The sequence below is a fragment of the Acipenser ruthenus genome, chromosome 15 (assembly GCF_902713425.1).
Source record: "Acipenser ruthenus chromosome 15, fAciRut3.2 maternal haplotype, whole genome shotgun sequence".
In the NCBI taxonomy this organism is placed as follows: Eukaryota; Metazoa; Chordata; class Actinopteri; order Acipenseriformes; family Acipenseridae; genus Acipenser; species Acipenser ruthenus.
Genome location: NC_081203.1, coordinates 29496556 through 29519568, shown reverse-complemented (window position 1 = coordinate 29519568; position 23013 = coordinate 29496556). Strand labels below are relative to the sequence as shown.

General features: G+C 36.8%; 1 protein-coding gene across 1 annotated transcript; it reads right to left on the bottom strand.

Moving 5' to 3' along the window:
• Positions 1-1940: 1940 nt before the first annotated feature.
• On the bottom strand, positions 1941-22432 carry LOC117418456 (isthmin-2-like). Its single transcript, XM_058987807.1, has 6 exons — positions 21358-22432; positions 15941-16192; positions 11873-12158; positions 7187-7327; positions 6417-6494; positions 1941-5613 (listed from the first exon to the last, which is right to left on the bottom strand). Exons 1-6 carry the CDS (start codon positions 21490-21492, stop codon positions 5096-5098), a joined length of 1410 nt encoding a protein of 469 aa, XP_058843790.1. The 5' UTR covers positions 21493-22432; the 3' UTR covers positions 1941-5095.
• Between the last annotated feature and the right edge of the window lie 581 nt (positions 22433-23013).

Sequence of the window (23013 nt, the reverse complement as noted above, 5' to 3'; positions counted from 1 at the left end):
TATGAACAACACCACTGGGAAAACATGTTAAGGATATTATGAGATTGTACATGCCTGTTTTATATGTTCTATTATTTTGAATTTAAACTGTTCAGTTTTATAAAAAAAAACAAAAAAAAAACTGTATTCATACTGTTTTGTATAGTTTACCTCAAATCAATGCTGCGTAATTGACATTTTTTTACATTGTGAGATGATGAATGCTATTTTTATTTTTTGGATCTGGCACATATACTTCTTAAAATCGAATGCATTTGTGTGCAATATACATCCAGAATTTAACTTTTTAAATGTTCAGAATTTGTTTTAATTCATGCAGATAATGAAATGAATGTTGACCTATAGTTATTTATTTGGATTTAATACCTAAACGATGGTCCTTAACATTTAATTTTCTAGCTGTATGAAGTTCATGATTTCATACTGATCATTTGAAGTTTGATTGCAGCTGATGCATCATTTGACGACCTCGTATGTATGAAGAGAATAGAATTGTATCCCTTCTCAAGTATCAATCTAGGATTCTTATTTTGCATTTAAAATGTGTAATAAAAACACGTTTTGTTTCATTTCATATTTGAAATAGCTTAATATATATGTTTTTTTTTCCTTCAAAATATTGGACTGCTACTGTATAATCGCTTTTCTAAAACCTGTGTTTATATTCCAGCTTTATCAAGTTCCAACCAGGAAACAAAGGAAATTCTTAACCCCAAATCCAGCTGTTTTCAGAATGTAGTATGTTTTCAGTAAAAACATTCAGCAGTACAGGTACAGTTATCTTTGTATGGCCTTCAGGCTTCACCTTGGTGGACCTTGCTTTGATTTTAACAGGGGAGCAATAAAACACTCCAAGTAATAAATATCTTCTTTTAACTTTCCAAACATAATTCCTGTCTGGCGTATCCATTTGAAGAGAATAGTTATGATGGAGAGACTTGTAAAAAAATGTTTTTGAGGTGGTACATTCTTCAAAGAACCCCCTGAATAGCCTTAATGCTCCTCTGGTCCCTACCGTTTTAGTGTTGAACAATAAACATTAAAGTACATAGCACCACAGAGACCATATGACAATTTCAAAGAGCTTTGATTCAGTGTTCAGTGTCAAACAAGGGTTAGTCTTATTAAGATGTTTATAGAGTATCAGTAAAAATGTTATGTGCAGCTGTGGTTCTCAATGCTTATTGACATGCTGGACTGTACACTATGGTTGGCATAAATAAATAAATAAATAAATAAATAAATAAATAAATAATCAACGAACCCCCTGTAGACTGGCTAAAATACAATTGGATATTTCAAATTGGGAGAAAAAGTGGGTAAAATCAATTGGTGACTACTACATTTTTAGAAATAAATAATTAAATAAATCTTTAATGGACTGAATCAATTAGGAGACTATGACATGTTCTCCTTTAATGCAAGCAACAGATCCTTCAGAGTTAAGGGAAATGTATTCTCTCCATGACATCTTGTAAGCAGAGATAAGATTCATCTTATTAGAAACTTTATGCAGACTATAATCCAGCCTTAATAGACCCCTCCTTTACGACATACAGAATCAATAATGTGTATAATACAGTACTTAATCAAAATATTCTAAATAAAAGCCCAACTCAAGTAGTTTTTAAGGAAGCCAAAGAGTTGAATCGATATCAAAAATCTAATTTAAAAATATACACTACCCTTTCAACAATAGGGCAGGTGTATAAAAGCGAAATATTTTCTAGATTTACACAATGCTACCATTAACTAAGAGGGAGTTGTAGACAGACATCACTACCTGAAGCACACCAAGACCAAAAAGATCTAACAGGAAGTGTGTGTTTTATTTTAACGGCTTATGTGTAGTAAGACGGAGAGACACAGACATGGACACTGCAGCTTTGGCCAAAAGGTGGGATTGCAGTGGGGAAAAAAAAAACACATGTACAAAAAAAGAATAGATAATAGTTTATTTAAAATGGTGTACTTTATGCAAATGGATTCCCTTTTCACGTAATAGAGATCCCTTTAGAAATGTATTACTCATTTTCAATAGTGCACCTTCAGTATCATATAATAATTTGAATAATTATTTCAAAGCTCAAGCAATCATTTAACAATGGACAATAAATACTGTACAGGAATATATCTAATACCAATTAAAAAAAAATACATCATCATGCTAGAAAATACTTACATTACATAACAAAAATCCTTTAAAACACACAAAATGCTGCATTTTTGCAAGTAATCCCTTTACAATAGTAACACAAGTTACAAAATGTTGGTACAATGTATATATATATTTTTTTAAATAAAGTGCCTTTCTTGAAGAAAAAAAAAAAACAGTTATCCTCCAAAACTTGATAACCTGTAGTTATTTTTCATTCCTGATAGAAGCTTGTGACATGTGTAAACTTTCAATTTTTATTCCAACACTTTTCATGCTAGATTGTAGCAATAGGAGATCCCATTAACTAAATACTGCCCTCAATTGTGAAATGCTCATTTACTATCATGATTAAGCATTTTATTCAAATAATTACAGTTAATACAAAAGACAATGACAATGTATTTTTGTATGAGACAATGCACTTCCCAATAGAGAAGGAGTAGATTCTCATACCAGTTCAATCCCTGGATGGAAAACAACATTTTAAACAAAGCATGTTTAGTAATAGAGCAGTCCGAGGCAGATCAAAACAATTGTATGATGGCGTACAGATATTTTCACTAAAACCTGATTTCAATTCATGCCTCTTGTGGTTTCCTGGGTCAGTAAATGCTGGCCTACCTTAAAAATGAAACAGCTCCATCCCTCTAAGGTGACAAGGAAGAGGGGAAATGGTTTTAAAACAAGCCCTTCGCCAGAAACCAATCCAAATCAAACAGTTTAAATTCTCAGTGAAGTCAATGTACTACACATGTTGGTACAACACCACAGAATATGTATAGTTGGTTAAACTCAAAACAGTCTACTGGTTAAAAATCTCAAGCTCGACATTCCCATGGTTACTGCAATAATGCCCCCTTGCTTGTAAACCAGCATAAGCAGATGTTTAAAAACAGCTTTTCCAAGTTTCGCAGCCCAACATTTTCAGCATCTGGTATCTGTTAAAAGCAATATTCTCAAAAAGGTCCCCATATCAATTATTAAGGAACCGTTTTTGCACAAAAGAAGGAAATCATTCTGTCAGGACTATGATTATGCTAACTGCTAGCCAGCCGCATGGTTGTAGTTAAATAAACTTAAAAAAATAAAGATAATAAAAATAAAAATGGATTTCAAATACGCAAGCACACACACACACACACAGACAGAGACAGAGTTGGTCAAATTAATGTCAAATTTACCAAACTACCAACATGTGTTTCTCAGATTAATCACATGAAACCAACTGAATACAAAACACTGTAAATAGATTTTTTTAAAATAAATCTAAAAACATCTGTAACTCAACATAAACCTTAAAGTTGGGGGAAAAGGCACCAAAGTTACCCACCCTACTGGATTTGACAGAATGCTGTTGGCAAAGTAAAGAAACCCATGACTGCTTTAAAAACACCATCCTCCTAACATAAACAATATCCTTCAATAGAGCCTTACCATTAAAAGAACAATTCCTATATAAACAGAGCTATTTGTTCGTGGTTTAGGGAATCACTCAGATGTTTAAGGGACATCTTATGTGACAAACATAAGGCTGGTTTTAGATAACAACTTCCAAAAGCTGGTGTCACAAAGCCCTCCTAAAAAACAAAAGTTTACCAACATAACTTTGTTTCACCAGAATAGAGACTACTTTATGTGATCTGAGCAAATATTACCGTTTCATTTACTGTAGCTAGGTACTGACATTAACTACATTGGGAACATAGAGTTCTCTTATCTGTCTTTTTCATATTTGAGAATTAGATAAATACAATAGAGTACAATTAGACTTTTATGATATCTAAGAATTTAATATGGCCCTAAGGCCAGGTAAATGACAAGCATTATACAAGGTTTGTTTAGTCAATCTCAGTTACTGAGGTTCATTCAAATTTGCATGAACTAGTAAGTGACAGCTCATTCTTTGTTAAGGAAAAACAGGAGAGTACACAAGAACACTTACTGTTAATACAAGGTTATTCAGTAGGCATCTGCACCAGCTTCATTAAGCAAATTGTGGAACAGTCTAGACAGTTCTAAGTTATTCTTTTGAAGGTACCTGAATTCTGCTTCATTTTACACGTGTTTTGTGCAATGATATTACTAATTTTAGCCCGGATTTAACATGAAGGATAATAAACTGCATGCCAGGAAAATTATACGTAAAACACTGTCTGGATATAATGACTGCCTGGTTCCCTCTGCGAATGCTAGAAGCCAATAGAATGGGATAGATCCGCTAAGGGTAGCTTTTTGTCCTTGTAAAAGATGGAAAGGATTCATATGTAGAACTTATGATGTGAAATATCTGCTTATGATCTGTTTGAATTTATTTTGGATAGGAGATGTGCCAGGAAGAGCTTATGTCTTGGAAGCCGAAACAAGGAATTGTTTTCCAAGTGTCTACTTTTACCAACGGTGTCAATCTAACAACATGCTGCTGCTTTTCACCCCAGGAATCCAAGGTCACTTTGTAGCAGCAAACAATCTGTGAAGAAATGTAGCAGGTTTTAGTTGCTACCGTCATTTGTCTGTTAAGGGTTTTAAATGTTTCAAAATTAACTTCGGACCAATTTCCCTGGTCAGTGGCTATGGTAACACATCTAGTTTCCAGTCTTACAAGTCTATTACTTCAGAAAAAAAAAACATAATAATAAATACTGTCATATCAACCATTATCTTCAATGGATTGCAGTAAAATCAAGGCTTGAGACAAAACTGAGGATATCTGGACAGTAACTTGAACTGATGCAATTCCATCAGTAAGACTTGGAGTTATACTTATATACACACACACACACACACACACACACACACACACACACACACATCACCATTCCACGATTAATAAAAATATGTTGATTTCCATGCTGGAGTTGGTGGCTACATTTGGAGATTTTAAGTTGTGCAACAGTATGGAAGCTGTTTTATGGAACAGTTCCCTTTGTGTGTTACGATTTAATATTCCCTTGCCTCCTCCAGCTCGTTCATGTAAACCTCCTCTGGTGGGTTTTCAGTGCACTCCATCCCATTGTTGGGTGGCCGTACTGCATGAAACCTGCTCCAATCCCCTTTGCACAAAATCCATGGTAACACATCCACTTTGTAATGCAGCTCAGGTGAGAACTCTGTGCTGATAAGATTGGGGGCGCCTGCACCCTTCCCCCTGGTGATTAGTCTCATCTCATCAGTGTAGCAGCAGTGCTGTGCAGCCAGAGTGGTGCTGTCCAGGGAGAGCATGGAGCGCACGCAGAACCTGGCCGTGGGTTTATAAATATCCAGCCGTTCTTTGGGGCCACTTGCATCCCGCCATCGGTAGGTCTTCCCTTGCTTATTGTCGAAGATGTTAACTGTGCTGTAGACAGCTTCTGATGGGTAACTGCACGGGCAGCTGGGCAGCTCTGTCAGCACTTGGTGAAGGTACTTCTTTAAGAAGTCGCTTTTGCAGTTGAGCCACTTTTCACAGCTGTCGACATCTGCAAGAATGTAAAAAGAAACACACATGTTATTAAAATATACATTGGTATATAACAGAAATGTGGCAGCATATTCAGAGAATAATGTTTGGAATAGTCCACCATGTAAGGTTGTAGGGTCATGCAAAAAGCATTTAGACACCAACCTAACAAATTATTTATAAAAAGGGACACAACTTGGTAAACTAAAAAGAAATCCTTGGGCCTAATACCACAGGTTTCTCTACACTCTAACAGAGCTCCATATCTTCCTGTGATGAAGTTCCAGGCAGTTGTGTTGCTCATCAAATACATGAAATTGATTTTTTTCAAATTAAAAAAAGTTCAAAATCAGAGTTGTTTAAACATTTGGTCGACCAGACCAAAAACATTTAGATTTTACTCGGGTCTTTCAATTATAATTTTTTTTTTTTATTTATGCTCAAACAGTTCATCCATAACATAACAGGTAACTAATAATAATGTTAAGCAGACAAATGTTTTGACATCACAGCACTTGTACGGTCAGATTACTATGTCACCTTTGGTCTAAAAAGTTATTTTATCTTTAAGTGCTATGATGTTAAGTTCTTCTGTACATGGAGAAGTCATATCTGGACACAATGACCTTATCCAAGATGGGATCCTCAAAATACTGTATTATAGGTTTGACCCTTTAACGCAACTCAACCCTTTAACGCAACTCCAGATAGCAACATATGATATGTAAACTTAAATCATCTGTCACCAATTCTGTCTAGCAGTCAAGATGGAAGTAAGGAAATGGGGACCCTTTCAAAACCCAGAACAAGCATTCCACTGACCTGCATCAAATAGCTCTGTGCCGTTTTCTGTTTCATAAGGCATGAGATCTGTTACAGCATTCATATCATCTTCAATTCCTGAAGAGACAGAAAAAAGGTTATTCTTGATTCACAATATTATAGCCGTCATGTTTGATTTGCAGATTAGTATCTCTGTCAAGGCTGAGAAGCCTATAACTAAAAAAGGTGTTGAAACATAAAATATCATTCCTGCAACTGATAATGATGTTGCCTTGTCGTGTACCTTTATTTATTTTTTACCATGTTAACCATTTTAAAGACACAATATTCATGAGAGTCATCGATTCTTGCTAGTATTCTTTTAGGACACAAGCTGGAAACACAACATAACTGACTTAGTCAGTCACCAGAACTCATACAAAAGTCATTATCAATACCATGTTTCATTATGACTGGATGAAGATATAACTGAAATGAAAAGTCTGACTAGTACGGATGTAGAAAACCGCTCCATGACTTTGAATACTGTCCCTTTTAAAGTTTACCACCGTCATTTTTCAATTCGCTTTTATCATGCTTGTCCAATATATTTACCAACATACAGGGTTTGTTTGCTTTTTGAACATTACATAGACAACTTTCATATTGATGTCTTTTGTGCCAGAATTTTCAACTTTGCATTTGGCCACAAGTTCAGCCACCCCCCTCCTCCCCATTTTCAGAGGGGAAACTTCAGGGGTTTCATACAATAAAGGCATTCATGTGCTGCAGAGCAGGAAATGGATGGTTTTTAGGGATTAAACTGTTACCTGGACAGCGGATCAGGTCGCAGGTTCTGGACTCTGTCGCAGTGCAGGCATAACCACATGATCGCGTGCGCTTCTGGTTCCCTGTGCCACATGTAGCGCTGCAGGGGGACCAGGCACTCCACTCCTCCTCTTCTTCATACTCTGAGACAAACAGAGAAACGATTTCCACACATCAGAACAGAACACTTGTACTTTAGCAATCTGAATAGGTTACACTGTTGGGCCCCCACTGAAGATTATGGTAGCATTCCTTCTTAGAAGTCTTACAGCTGATTTTCTAATTCCTGTCCAGGTTATATATATATATATATATATATATATATATATATATATATATATATATACACACAACTGTAAAAGAAACTGACTTTTAAAAAGCCACAATAGATTAACACAACCATGACCAGAAATATGCTCCTATTAAACGTTTCCTTATCAACATTACACCTGGCATGCAAGATAATGGCATTCAATCTTATTGTGAGCGCCAACATTATAACTTGACTGGGTTTGCCTAAAAGAACAATTATAAAAAAAAATGCAACACCCCTATGAAAGAGTCTATTCGTCTCAATTTGTTTTCCCAAACATGTTAATGTTGCATAAATAAAATGAGTACAAAATATTTTAGTAAAATTAAATATCTAAAAACGAACAGTATGCAGCACTCAAGTCTCCTTTTTGGTTGCAATATATCAAATTGTAAATTTTGCTAGTTTCAGCAAATTTTCCAGCCAATGCAAACATTTTCCACAGTCAGCTTCCATTCCAGTAGAAATACTATTAGCTTTCCTTTCTAAATATTTACCATGTTAGAGATTTTTAAAAAGTCAGTGTTCACACAATTAAAAAGGTTTCATCTACTAGCCTACAGTTTATGTATTTTGGGTGTTTGATTGGTTACCAGAACAAAAGTAACTGAAAAACCAGGGCTATAATAATAGGGTGTATGTTGGGTAACTTGTCAAATGCATGGTAGATAAAGATGTTCTATTGGCTATATATAGCCGATATTCTGAAAGTGTGCATGCAGCTCATACAGTAACTTCAATAGCAGTTATTCCAGACTGCATATTAAAACTTCAAATTGCAAACTGTTTATCCAATGCCATTTATCCATTTGTAAAAAAAACAGGGTCACTTTTGTGTTTAACAAAGGTACCAATAATATTATGAACCTCAAATGTTTATAAAATCAACCAATTAATGCTATCATTAGCCAATAGCCAGCAACTGAATTGCATCTGAACTTCCAACTGTGTTAACATAACTTGCCTCCCGCACTAACAGGATTCACTTGTATCTACCAGTGGAATCAGATTTGAGATGATATGGATTATTTACTATTATCTTTTTTATATAAATTTAGAGTGACCAATTATTATTTATTTACCCCCCCCCCCCCCCCATTTGGAATGTCCAATTATGTTTTTTCTCCTCACTCCAGTGAGTCCCCACACAGCACAGACATTCTGAGGGCATGTGAGCGTCCACTGATCTCACAAGCCTAAAGCCAGAATTGCTTTTACGCCAAGCAATCCAGTGCTGAGGTGGGCGGGCTACTGATCCAGGGGAACAGAGATCAGCCCTGCTTTTTATCCACTCTGAATGTGCTTGGTGTCTGGTCAGTAGGGGTCACTGTTGCGTGATGAGGAGAAGGAATCCCTACCAGTTTCCCCATTCCACACCCCGGTAGTGTCAGAGCCAATGTGACGCCTCCTTCGGAGTCCCCAGCAAAGTTCGGCCTCTTTGCACAGCCCGGATGCGAACTGGCACCATCCAAGCTGTGTGACTCATCCTGCACTCCCAGCGACAGCGCTTCAACTGAATGAGCCACTCGGGGGACCCCGGAGATAGTATGGATTTTAATAGCAGATTAAGAAAACATAAATAAATCTTGTGTAAACAATAATGAAAACAAGATGATCCTGATTACAGACTGTGTGAGCTATGAAATAGCAGCATTTGTACAATATATGTGGTTTCTGTCTTTGTTCCACTGCCAGCTCTCTGTGTGAGTCACCCAAGAATATATACTTTTAAAAGACTTTAATTACAGGAAAAAGTTAAAACTGAGATGTGCGCTTTATGTACTGAAAATCTTAAAACCAGCCCACTTAATAGACATGCTTAATTTCTGTACACAATTTAAATAAGGCCTTATTATATTCTTTTTTACAGTTTTTTTTTCTACCCCAAAGCCACATGAAGGAAAAGCATGCCAGTTCAGAATAGCATCCAAGCTCCCTGGAATACATTGGTTTATATGAAAATAAGCCAACTATAATTTTCTATTTCTGGATTGCGTACAGAAACCTGTTTAAGTGTCAAAAAGGACTTTGCACACTAGCACACAGACTGGCAAGTTTTCAGATGACAACACAGTGTCCAAATGTACACTTTGGGCACCTGATATGCTGGCCACGAGCATCTGCTGCTTTATAAATTGATTGTGTCTAACTCTATTTATGGAGTTGACTGGAATGGCATTTTATATAATTTTACAAAACAGAACTTAAATAATGTTCAGCTAGGCGTCTACAGAGCATGTAAAAAGCACTCCCACGCACAGAAAGTACCTAGTGCCAAACAATCTGTCTGCTCCGATAATCTGGCACAAGACACCCTTCATGAGTACTCTTGTGGTTCTATAGATATACATCACAGACTATATCTGACCAGACAATATTGCAATATCATGAAAATACCTTTCTGACACACAATGCAAATTCTTTGTAAATCTTATCAAGATGCACGTAGAAAACGTCCGACACCCTTAAAGAAAGAACTTAACTGCAGTTTATTACTTACATTAGCAGCAAACATATTTCCATTTGAGGCGAAATAAAAGCTGTAAAAACTGTGTGGAAGACGTTTTCCAGTTTGGCACTTTTTTTGCCACCTCTTTTCATTTGAGACAGTAGTTCAGCAATTCTGCCCAGCAGAAGTCACGCTCTACTTTTCCCACCAAATTAAAAGCACAATAATTTTATACACAGCCTTAAAATGCCCATGCATGTTTGAACTGGATTAATAAATCCAAAACGCAGTTGGTTTCTCAGCCGCAGGATGAAAAGAATAGTTCAGACTTTAACTGTCATCCCACGTCAGGCTGTCCCCCTAATCTCCCAACTAATTGAACACAAATATTAGTTGTTTATCCAGACAGACAGCTTGAAGTTGCTATTAGCAAGCAACCCAGCAGATCTTCAAAAGCTTGTGGCTCCGAGCACTAGTGTCACCTTCAAAAGAGAATACAAACAATGCTTTGATGGTCGAGCGCTCGCACACAGTCACGCTAACGCGGGCAGTCACGCCGCATCCCCGCTTTCTTTTTTTAGTTCTCGTCTGTGCTTTCAGCGGAAGCATCTTTTTTTAAATTTCCCAAAACAAAGAATGCCAGGCCTCGAGAAGACAGCCAGTGTGCAACGGGCATGCAAAATTATTTAAATATTCCATTAGAAAACAATGGTCAGTTGTCTCACTTGGATGTCAATAATTTAGCAGAGCTCTTTTGGCAAGCGCTGCAGAAAGCGGTCACTAATTCAGGGTTTTTTTTTTTTCTTCAGCAAATCTGTGGCAGAGTTTGAAGGCCCTGTAACATTTGCAGATGTTTGTAACACAGTATAGCTTGGAACATAATTTGCACGTAATTAGGGAATACATTTAAAATCTTACTATGCAAGTTATTAGTAACTTGATGTTAACTAAATGGGTTGACATTTGTAAGAACGTATTGGCATTTAAGATTTTTTCAGTAGTTCAACAAAAGAAATGTACTTGCCCCCAAGTGAAAATGACTAATAAAATGTCACAAAATCAAGTACTATCAATTACCCTCCAGCAACCACCCTACTGTTTGTGTACAAGATTTTTTTATTTGGAGAATGCTGTAGTGTTGAAAAAAGAAATTGAGCCTGTTGCTTTTTGTAAGCCATTATGGTAGTAATCAGATCCTGAGGAACATTCAGAGACATCAAATGTTTATCTAATCAGACAGCTTTTCTCTCTTCAAGGCTGCTGTATATACAGGTATCTGACTCAAACAGGAAATTTAATCTTTTTTATTCAATGGTAAAGCTGTGAAAAGGATGTGACCTATGAAATGATCCTGTTTTTAAGAGTACTGGGAAAAGATCACATTTACAAGTCATCTTAAGTCCCATCTAATGTCATTTTCATGTTACCTATACATCTGGTATAATCTGCAAAGCATTGCATTGCCTTAGTCACCAGTTGACTATTTGACTCACAGGAATTGATCACAAACTCATGTTACTGTGAGGCTTATTATAGCAAATTGAAACTAAAGTCTGGTACTGTTCAACTATGAAGAAAGGGTGAAGATATCATATTTGTTTGCACTATTGACTAACACTTTAAATTATTATTTTGATTGGATATCTTATTAAAAATAAGTTATTTTTGCTAGCTGTTTTCACTATGATAATCCCCTAGCAGTAAGCATAGAAGAGTCCAATAACACCGATGGAACGACACATAAACTGTCATCAACTGACATACAAGGAAACTATTAGACAGGTGTCCAGAGTCACTCCAGTATGCAGGGGTTAAACAAACCAAGAAACTACAAAAACTTCAATAAAAGAAAAAAAAACTACAAATCTTTAACATTGAACGAATCCCCAATGGTATCAGCATGCAGATGTGTTTGTGACAACTCACCATAGTTGTCCTTGGAGCCCCAGCCCTTGTGTACTGGCCATCTTCTGTCCCAGTCTCCTACTCCACTCAATACTGAGTCTTCGCTGTCATACTCCACAGGGTAATCCTCGGTGCTCATTCTTCCAGTACCGTCCTCCGAGGAGTCAGGGTATCCCCAGAACAAGGGCCAGAACACTTCCTTTTTATCCAGCCAGTCAGCAGAGGACAAGGACCAGTCATTCCGGCTTCCTTTATGTAGATCCATCTCAAACTCAGCTTGAGGGTCATCCACAACCTCAATGGTTACCTGATGGATTTTGATAAAACAAATCTCATTTATCCATAACCCAAGAACTTCCCATTGGTGAAGTAGTAGGCATGGTATATGCAATTCATGTATAGGAGTTTGGTTTACATGTAGCATATTATTTTATTTTATGTATGTTGCCAAATGGCAGATTTATTTTTTTTTTTAAAATGTAGCTTCCACTGGCAAATTTGAACTAAAGTATTAAAAAGCTGTGCAGTCAAGTTGTCAGGCCTCGGAACTGGAGACCAAGATAGCCTGGGTTCAAGTCACCAAGTAACAGCAAGACCTTGGGACAGTCGCATCATCTTGTTGTGCCTCAGTTGTAAAACTCAGAACAATCAGCCTTCAGTTAATAAGACAAGCTGGGTAGGATAACCTAGAAAATAAATTACAATTGTACTGTAATGCAATGAAAGAGCTATAAAGAAACCAACAACTTTCCATTAGGTCATTCCATGACAGCTCCATTAAAAAACATTGGTGACTTCAAAAAAAAAACTTTAGCATAAACCAGAAATAAACTAAACCTACTGAAGCAATGTCAATTACCTGCTTCAACAATGATTTCATTCCACATGACCCATGCTCATATTTATTTAAATAAACCGAAGCTTCTTCAAATCTGTCTGTTCTATAGATGTAATGTATTATTACACTTAGCTGCACTCCATTAAAATATAGTGACTCACTATCAACAACTGCTTGTGAGATTTTCTCCCATTACATCAATGTTTAAAAGGAGAAGGTTTAACATTTAAAAGCACATGCAATTTATCATGCTTTAACCTCCACACTTACTTATCCCAAACCAGAAAGCACACATCCGGCCTATGTGCTCAAGAGAAAATCTATATTGGCAAAGTTCTGTGCTTACCCAAGCCGGTGAATTACCAGTGATGAGAGAATGAGAAAAGTCGCATTGACTACTGCTGTAGTTATCCAAAAAATACTGAATTTGTGATTCCAAAATTACCGTCCCTTTTAATCAAGAAGAGGGACAGCAGTTCTGGAAAAGGAAATCTTGGAATTCTTTCCTCTCATGCTAGCTCTAACCTGTTCCAAGGTCAGGCACGCTTTACTGCGATAAAAAAAAGAAAAAAAGTAATTCTATGAAAAGCCTGGTTTCAAAGCACTTGCTGGAGGCTATTTGAAACCTGAATGATGTTGTTTTGAAAAATGTGCGTATTAAGAAATTTCACATACTGTATTGTGCTGTAGGTTTGTAAAACATAACTGTTCCTGCCTTCTGTATCTTTTGGCTCAACCCAGGACACCCCACCCCAGCTACAAAACCTTAACTCCAACTTCTTAAGAACACCTAATAAATGATCTCTGTATTCTGTCTCTCAAAAGCTTGAATTGCATTTAACTTCATGCTATAAAGGTTTGCATTAAGGACAAGTTAAAGTGGTCTCACAGTCTGGAAACTGCTGTAAAGGACCAGTTAATAAAAAACACCAGAAAATGAGATGAATCCTGTGTTTTCCTCCAGAGAATACAGCATTAGAAGTGTGGAGAACAACACATCAGTTCATGACCGGTTAAATCTTAATTACAGGCAACGGAAAAAACGATAGTGGATTTCCCTTAGTAACAGTGGATTGAACAGATAAATCATTGAACCAGATGGCCTAATGATTAACTGATACACTGAATAAATCAACAGTCATACTCTTAGGTGTAAAACTGCCTAAAGAAACAAAAAATCCCCACATGAAAGTGTAAACTGGTTTTTACTCACAACATAAATAAAGACTGCTCACAACATTGTGGAGAAGTCTTTTTCTTTTACCTCATTAATCCTTGTTTTAAATGAAGCATTTAGAAGCACTTTAAGTTTAGATCATAGATTAGTTATCTCCTGCTGTTTTGCCCAAGGCATTTTTTAAAAGACAGCCCATGTTTCCTGTTATTATCTGCTATTATTTTAATCATCAGACCACATTTACAAAACCACTCGATTGTGCCATTAGTAATTTATTTGTATGATGTGATGCTAAAGGAATTTATGTTGCACTTCTAAAATTACTATTTTTAAAACCACTAAAGAAATAATGATTGTGGAAATGTAGCTATTACATTAGGGACAGTGAAACTATACCTTGTGTATCCAACTGCACGCTATTAATCTGTTTGAAGATGAATCTGAAGCAACCTTAACAGTTGAGACTATCAACTCTTTTTATAAGCCTGAAGTTAGAATATTAGTAGTGGTGTTGGACTGGAAGAGATCCAAAGCGCTAATTTAGAATGCCAATCTGCTGGCTACTTTCAACTTATATTGATTACGTGGGCTAGCATGGTTATTAGAGTGATAAAGAGTACAGATATAATAATTAATTGTGTATTGATGAATCAAGATACTTTCTTTACATGACACTGTATATTGTATCACAATAGAAGTATGAATCATTTTTATCATTCCAAGCACTTCTTGTTTTATTTTTAATTAAGTGAGTTGAGTTTAACAAATAGTGTACAAACAAAGCACAACAGATCAGCGGCCAGTTGTGTTGTTTCACCGCGATAACTGCCTGTATGTGAGCGTGTTTTCATTGGTTGGCTTCCCTAGCAACTTGAATGTAGCGTGCTGCGAGTTTGCCCCCTGAGCCAATGAGAATGGAGGTTAGAAGAGGCGTGTCTGTGAATGCTCTGTCAATGGGTACGTTCACGGAGATCATGGGTGAGATCATTCAGCACAGATTCTGCGCAGAATGATCTCCGTGAACGCGCCCTCTGGTCCTGTCTGTTTGTGTGTGTTCTTGGTAGTGTGAGAGTGCTTAGTAATTTTTTATTTAAATTTTTTATAGAAATTTTTGACAACATTAGCGGGCCGGTCATGAAAGTTGCACGGGCCGGATTTGGCCTGCGGGCCATAGTTTGGGACCCCCTGAAGTAGACAATCAGGACAATTACCTGTACCATGATACATATCATATCACAACCTGCATATCTTGATATGTATTGGATCGTGAGATCAGGTGTATCATTAAACCCCAAATAAAAAGTGAAATGATCCAAATAAAATTAAAATGAGGGATAGCCTATACAACAGAAAAAAAACAACAATGCTGAACTGCTTCGTTAATCATTGTACAGTACAAAGAAATATATTATTGAGCATTTTTTTTAAATTGGTAACCTAGAATATGCTAATTTGTACTTTTTCATTCTTTAACTGTGGGCAACAAGCAGTTCCTGGGCAATCATTTTCATAAGCTGGGGCAACTAAAATAAAATATCAGCTGGGATGTTGTGATCCACCATTCAAGATACGCTGGATGGAAGGAAGTGGTTTTGAACTGTTTTCTGTTTTGTATTAGAAAACATCTCATGAAAAACACACTTAGCTTAAATATAAAGCCAACCAACATTTTGCCGATAGGCTAAAGGGTCTGCAAGTCACTGCAAAATACGTTGTATATTCAGATGGGAATGAATCATCTCTGATCTTCCCTTGCCAGCTATTTCTAACATCAAATTACATTGTGACTTTGCACTGGATTCCAGTAACACATATGATGTTTCGCTTGAGGGACAAAAACCCATATGGCCCGAATTTGCTTACTCCTCTTGCAACACCTCTGAACATAAAACAACAAAGTAAATCACTTCACAGCAAATGAGTGAACAGGGTGCAAACCCCTTTCAAAAAGGAAATTACAACAATTAAATGTGCACAGTTAAATATGCACAATTAAATCGTTGTCCTGTTGATTGCTTCGACATTGCAGATGCAGTTTTTTTTTCACCCCTTTACTAAGGTCTCTGGAACCTACCTGAATGTTTGGGTTTTGAGAGTCGAGGTCTGCGTTAGCTAGACCTGGAAAATTCTTGAGATCCAGAACAAAGGGGTTGGTTTCCTCCAGGTCAGCCTTGGACTGGCTCTGGATCCCGCCCGCTCGCTGCTGCTGGGACCACCTGCGCTTGTGACGGCGTGGAAGGCTTCTCTTCCAGCTCTTAACCCGGTTGTTCTGCTGCATTATTTCCAACACTCGCTGGGACTCTGTGGAGGCTGTTTGGCCTTTAACCTGTAAAAAATTTAAAAGATGGCAATGTTGTTAAAAAAAAATATATATTATATATTTAATAATATTATTATTATTATTATTATTATTATTAATAATAATAATAGGAATTACATTTCAACAAATTTAATGGGATAAAAAAGAAATAAATGTATATATTACTAGCAAGACTTCAAGTAGAAAAGGATTACAGACCAGTCTGACAAAATAAGCCGGTACGGGGCCCACAGTGTTTTTGTCACTTTTATTAATTAATGTGTTATGGTCCATTAATCCCCGAGCCACACATATCCAATAGTAGTTGGAGGAAATACTCATCTACTATTTCAGTTTCTTGACTATTTTAACATGAACACCCAGTTTCAGAACACTTGCCAAGTTACAGCATGACTGATTGTGAAGATGACTGCAGAGAGAAAAGCAGTGTTTAATAAACAGTTTCACTGGTAGCCTTCAAATAACCATTGTCGCCATTCCCAAAGGAGAAACGTGGTGAAGAGAGAGACCATTTCCAGATTCCTTTCCCCAGGCGATAATCAATTCATTTCTCTGAGAGGCACAGTTCAGGACATAAACTGGAAGGGGCCTCTGCCAGATATTCTAGTTTTAATGAGATCAGGATTGAAACCTGGGACCCCAGGGATGCTTGGTGTTAGATTGAACCTGTTGTGCCACCATGCCACACAGCTACAAAGAGAAGTATTTCAGCCTTGCAATGAACTGCAAGCGCAAAACAGCTGTGGTTTCTAAAGTTTGGATTTCAACTAAGCCAACCCATCTGCAATGAAATATCCTACATATGATAGCATTTCAGTGTTGGCCAGCTTCCAAGAGCGGGCTACAATGTGGTGGCTTTTAAAGAACGTAAAATCTGGACAGATGAACTTTCAAAGTGCTCAGTTTTAGAAGAATCTTAACATTATTCCACCCCACCCCCCCCCCCCCCCCCCATTAAAATCAGCTGGCGAGTAAAATTTGAAAAGCAGATGGAGAATGTTAGCATAATACCCATCCAAACTGATGGACGGCAGATATTTCATTCTTGGATGCCTGCCTGGGATGCCACATGCAGGTTAAATATTACACACTATGGGATATGTATCTGAACTTAATCTTCATCTGGTTTACTTTAATCTGGAGCCCTACAGTCTGCGTCTGAACTGGCCCTTAATTTTTCTGAATCTGTGAAGTCCAGTTTATAATACACCTCTTAATAAATGTATTAAAACATTACTAACTTCAAAACAATCAAAACCCTTCCAAATCTTCATCAATAAAGAATGATATTGTACTTGCCTATCACCATACCAAACTATTTTTTTTTTTTTTTATCAAACTAGGTGTTGTAAAGAAAAAGGGAGAATCACATGCCTCTGAAATGTCTGAGGCCAACTTCAAGGAGAATATGCATAAACTTATGTCCTACTAAATTCAGTCATATGTGGTTACTTTGTTTAGATAGAATTATCTAAAACAAAGGAATCCAACATTGGTAACTAGTTAAAGCCACACACACTGAAATAAAAATAGTACTTAAAATTAGATTTCTTGTATACACATGGGGTATGTGCCAATCTAGAGTTTGAAAAAGTCTAATAAACTTTCTCTGTTAGCCCAGCTGTGCACCCCGAGCCCTGCTCAGGCATTATGGGGGAGGGGGTTTACCTGCAATTAGGACCAGATGACTTTTAAAAAGGTCACTTTAATCCTGATTACTGGAGCACTTCAAAAGAAAGCCAATCCTGGACCAAAACCCAGCCACGAAAACCGTCTTGCATACGGTACTGCTCCACATCAAAGGTAACATTTCCCAGGCATAAATCAACTAAATATGGGGGGTGAATTATACATTTTGTTCTGTATCGCATGGACTGTTTAGTGACCATATTGTTTAATACATCTCTACCTGCAAGCATAATCTACATACATTTATTAAGTGGGCAGGATCCAAAATCTTCAAAAAGGGTATAATAGGCATAATAGGCAAGTGTTTTAACAGATTACCTGACTGATTTCCACACATCTGGATCCCTGATTTGATTAACTCCCATCTGAAGCAGGGTCTTTGTGATCAAAAGGCTATGGTGATAATGCACACAATGAAATGTTTAGCCTATTTTATGCCTCATCTCTCAAGCACACATAGCAGATGTATCCTAAAGTTTCACTGATTTGTACAATTTAGCACTGAGAGACTATTGACCCAACTATAAGTCTGAAAGAATTAGCCCGCTTCTATGGTGCTGGTTACATAAGTGTTCATTTAGGTGTGGGTCTGCTGTTCCAACAAATTAATTCCTTCCCTCCTTATTTCTGGGGTAAAGGTATATGCCTCCATTTCTACTGGTCTTCCAGCAGTGTTACTGCCTTCAGAAGTAACTCTTCGACAACTGTAGTAATGATCAGGCCTCCAGAGTTGATCCAATCAAATCTTGGCACTGTTGAAGAACCTAGTTCCCTTCCAATTTTTTTTTTTTCTATTACACATTAGGTCAGCCAACATTATTTTGCTATGGTGTCATATAATTTGGTGTTGGCTTCAGCTTGTAAGCAAGTGATTTTATAAAAGAAAATCAAATTATTGTAATGGATCGGATGGGGTGGAGGGCACCTTTTAGTTGGCACCAGTAGCATTAGAAACTGGTCTTGGCACACTGGATTAAAAATGACTCTCAAATTCAACCAAGAAAACATGAAATGGGCTACATATAACCACTATACTACACCATGTAAATAAACAAAATGATCAAAGGAATAGTGATTTACAAAAGAAGATATATGATGGTTCTGGTGTCCCCCCCCCAGCCCAGATTAGTTACTCTGCCTAAAATGATATAATCCCAAACACCTAGAAATATGGGAAATTAAATCCAAGAAAAGGACTTAGGGTCCTGTTTTACTTCCAATATAGTCATGTCTGGCATTACTCAAAAGAAAAAGAGTCCACAGTGTCAATGCTTATTTTTCCCCCACTGTAGGGCCCCTTTATTCATTCTTAGGAGGAAATTCATTCTGACATCCTGTAGTTGATTAAATAAATGCATTTATTTACCAAGACATTTTAAATGTATAATTTCAGCAAACATGAATTTTAAAAAAAACACACCTAGCAAACCATACTATTTAATATTAAACTGTGGTTCTTACTAGCCAATTTTTCCAGCCAAAATTGTCTGAAACATATTTGTGTGTATGCATGTGTGCCTGCTATTCCACATATGTTTTAGTGAAATAGAAGCTGGTGTTTTTTCATTAAAGGGGTGTAAATTCCTCAGGTCTCCTGACACCTGTAAACAGCCTAGTGCAGCAAAATTAATCTGAAAAAATTGATACACAAAGATATATAATTTCAAATTGCCACAGTCCGTAGATAAAGAGTTATGTTTCACAGGGATGAAATAAGACTCCCATAGCACAAGTGTTTAAACCCTCCCAGGCTTTAGTGTGAGTTAATGAAACACACCTGAGCTTTAATTAGGCACACAAGAAGGAAAAGCTCACAGTTAAACTTGAATTGGCTAAACATGATATTCAACTGGAGTCTTTTTTTCCCCATCCTTGTATTACCATGTGGGCTACATTACTTTTAAACTTTGGTATGGGATCAGTGTGTACATACTACAATCCTTGGTTGAATAGCCTACCTCTTTAAACTCCTGTGCAGTTTAAACTCATTATCAGACCAAAGCTATTCATTCTCAGCACTGAAATGACACTGCTTTTAATTAGCTCTTCACCAGAACACACACACACAAACAAACAAACAAAAAATACAACTACAAAAAAGGAACTGGCTCTAGAGAGCATCTTGAGAGTCAGTGTTTCTCCTTTCATTTCTTTCTTGAATTCTAGCAGTTTGCACAATAACAAAGTCAAGACAATGTACAACATGTCAATGTACTGCATTTCAGATAAACGGCCAATTATTACCTTTTAACATCTACAACTAGATAAACCTTCTCTTCATACCATCACCCTGAGGAAAAACAAAATCTAAACACCTTCCCTATTGATTGTATTGCGTGTGGTGTATTGTGTGTGTGTGTGTGTGTGTGTGTGTTTATATACAAATTAATTCCAGTACAGCAGTCGGCTAAATGGTACTGTAGTTGTGTTCTGTCAGTACCAAGGTGGCATACACCTTTAGAGAATATGTGTGCAAATTATTCTTCTAGCAGTTGCCCAAATCATTCATTTGGATACATTTCATGTGGTGTTTGGGTTTATGAAGAAAAACAAAATACCATAATTTGAACCCAGTTTTCCATAACTTAACTTATCTGTACAATAGCTTCGTTTTTTAAACATTTATATGAAGGTTTATAGATACATATCGTCTATCCAAAATGTAGAATGTATGATGTACGCAAATAATGGGTTCGTTTTTTGGCATACGACCGCTGACTAACTTTATTCATGTTTGTTTAATGTCCCTAGTAAAGTTAATTGGTGTTGACTTAAATTATGCACATTTGCTTTAACTAAATCTTGTGATCTTAACAAACATGCACGCGCGCGTCGTCCAGTTTGGTTGAAGTGACTTACCTTAACCAACATATACTAATAGCTTACAAAACAAACCCAAATACACTTTGTGTGCACAGTAGTCGTAGTAGCCTACTTTGTGTCCGACAACCATACCAACATCCTTACTATATAACAGTACAACATAACTTTCAATGCATTGGTCGCTATGAAATACTAGGAGACACTCCCTCTCTCTTACTCTCAATTGCCCAGCTGACCAAACTGAAACATTTTAAGTAACGAACTGACAAGCACAAACGTGGGAAAACACATACACTTCAAAAGAATTGCTACGTGAGTGAGTGATACGTTTCAAATATGTAATGTAATGAGAAGCGTTATAAAATTTAAAGAAAAGCGAAACTCACGGGTTAAAGTTTTTATTCGTAGTTTGTAAAAAGTCCCAACGAAACAGACATGCAGTTTTTAATTCCGTAGCTTACCTTTTACCCAAATGCAAAATCAATAGCATCTGAATAATGAAAAACAATAACACAGTCAATAATTTGTATTCGTATCATAACTAGCCTACATAACACACGTGTCAAAACAACTAGTACATTATTACTACAATACAATAAGTGAAAAACACTATCAATGTTTTTTTTCAGTTATTGAAAAAAAAAAAAAAAAAGTCTTACCTCCATAAACGTGTTGCTTCTGACCTTAGGGGTGTTTTTATGCTTTTTAGCGGGGAACCCCTTGACCAAAGCAAGGTAAAATATCAAGACGACCACACAAAGCAGCAGAACCCTCTTTCCTCTGATCTGTTGCATTTCTTTCCAATGCAAAACAAACCCACAAACTGAGCTCTTAGCTTAATAAATCGGTGTATTTAGTTTGAGATCTTCTGCACAGAACGGAGTCTATGGTCTTCGTTTTCTTTCAAGAAATCTCGGATCACTCTTCTAGTTTATGAACAATTTTAATTTTCTATCTCTGGAAAGCTGCTTAATTGGTTCGTGTCAACTTCTTGGTAGTAGACCGGTGCGAAAAATATATAGCCTCTATATTTCACAACCGTGATGTGGCTATTCGCATTTAACGTCTTTCTGTTGTTTGTATCCAACGTTTATCGGTTTTTTCTCAGTTCTAGCATTCGTCAGTGATGAGTTTGTTCTCCATTCCGTTGAATATGATGTTGCTTTAAATTTTTGTGATGATATTTTACTTTTTTTTTTTTTCTCGCTCGCCTCTTAAGTGTCCATGTGGTTAATCCCACTGATGTGAATGCAACGTGTGTCTCACTCCTCTCTTCAAGTGAATATCCAGCTCAGTCTTAAATATCCTTGCACTGCTTCACTCATGTGTCCTCATTGTTAATTTGGCTTTGATTTCTAGTCCACCGTCTTATTTTTAGTCTTAGTTTTTGCGATACACTTTTGCGTCGAGTTACAGATGGTTTCTTTCAATGCAGTTAGCTCTTAAATGTAACAATACCACGTTTTAAATCTTAACTTCACAACTGCAGTCTGTGTCCAGCGCCACAATTAATCTCTTCTTCGCCTTGCTGTTATAATTCGTTTTAGCCGTCTCTCTCACTCTCCTTGTATTTTTTTTTTCTTTTAGTAAACCAACTAATCGGCTCTGCTTGTCTACTCTCAGTTGAATTTGAAGCCTCTCCAGCCTTGAATCGCATCTCTCTGGGCTGGTGTGACGTTGGGAGGATGGTCCCAAAGATCAAACGGACACAATGAATGAATGAGTGAGTGAATGAATTACTCGTGAAGGGATGATTGAATAAAAAGGGAACAATGAAAGGATAAAATGATAAGAACGAGAGGGTGGGAAAATGGACTAAAAAAACGGGAGAAAATAACAGAAAATAAATGCAAATTGTAAATTGCTAATAAATGCAGATTGTAAATATTAATACAAATCTATCAGTGTGTGTACACACACACACACACATATATATATATATATAATGTAAAAATGCAAACATTTTAGCTATTGCCTTCATCAGAACACCAGTGTACTAACTAGACCTACTCGAAGTCCAAAGACTAAAGGATTATTGAGCATCTGCTACAGTAAAATTCTTAGAACTTGAATTCTAGTAAGACTTGAAAGTCATTAATCTGTCTGACCGCTTTGTCTGTAACAATAAAAACGAGTTTGGATGTTAACTTGCTGAGTTTGATCAATTGGACCACCCTTTGATCTTTTCAGCCAAAGAAAACATTACCAAATTCAGCTTGCTGGCTAACTCAGCCAATATGCAAGCACAGCTGCATGACAATGCTGATGGTCAGGTGACTGATAAGTAAAAAATCAGATAAATGTACCTGTTATCT

Bases quoted from the DNA above. Each gene is read 5' to 3' on its own strand.
- LOC117418456 (XM_058987807.1), bottom strand. From the start codon at position 21,492: ATGCAACAGATCAGAGGAAAGAGGGTTCTGCTGCTTTGTGTGGTCGTC. The intron at 16,193-21,357 runs GTAAGACTTTTT...AATTTTTTACAG, and splicing joins GAAGCAACACGTTTATGGAG to GTTAAAGGCCAAACAGCCTC. The intron at 5,614-6,416 runs GTCAGTGGAATG...ACATTCTTGCAG, and splicing joins CACAGAGCTATTTGATGCAG to ATGTCGACAGCTGTGAAAAG.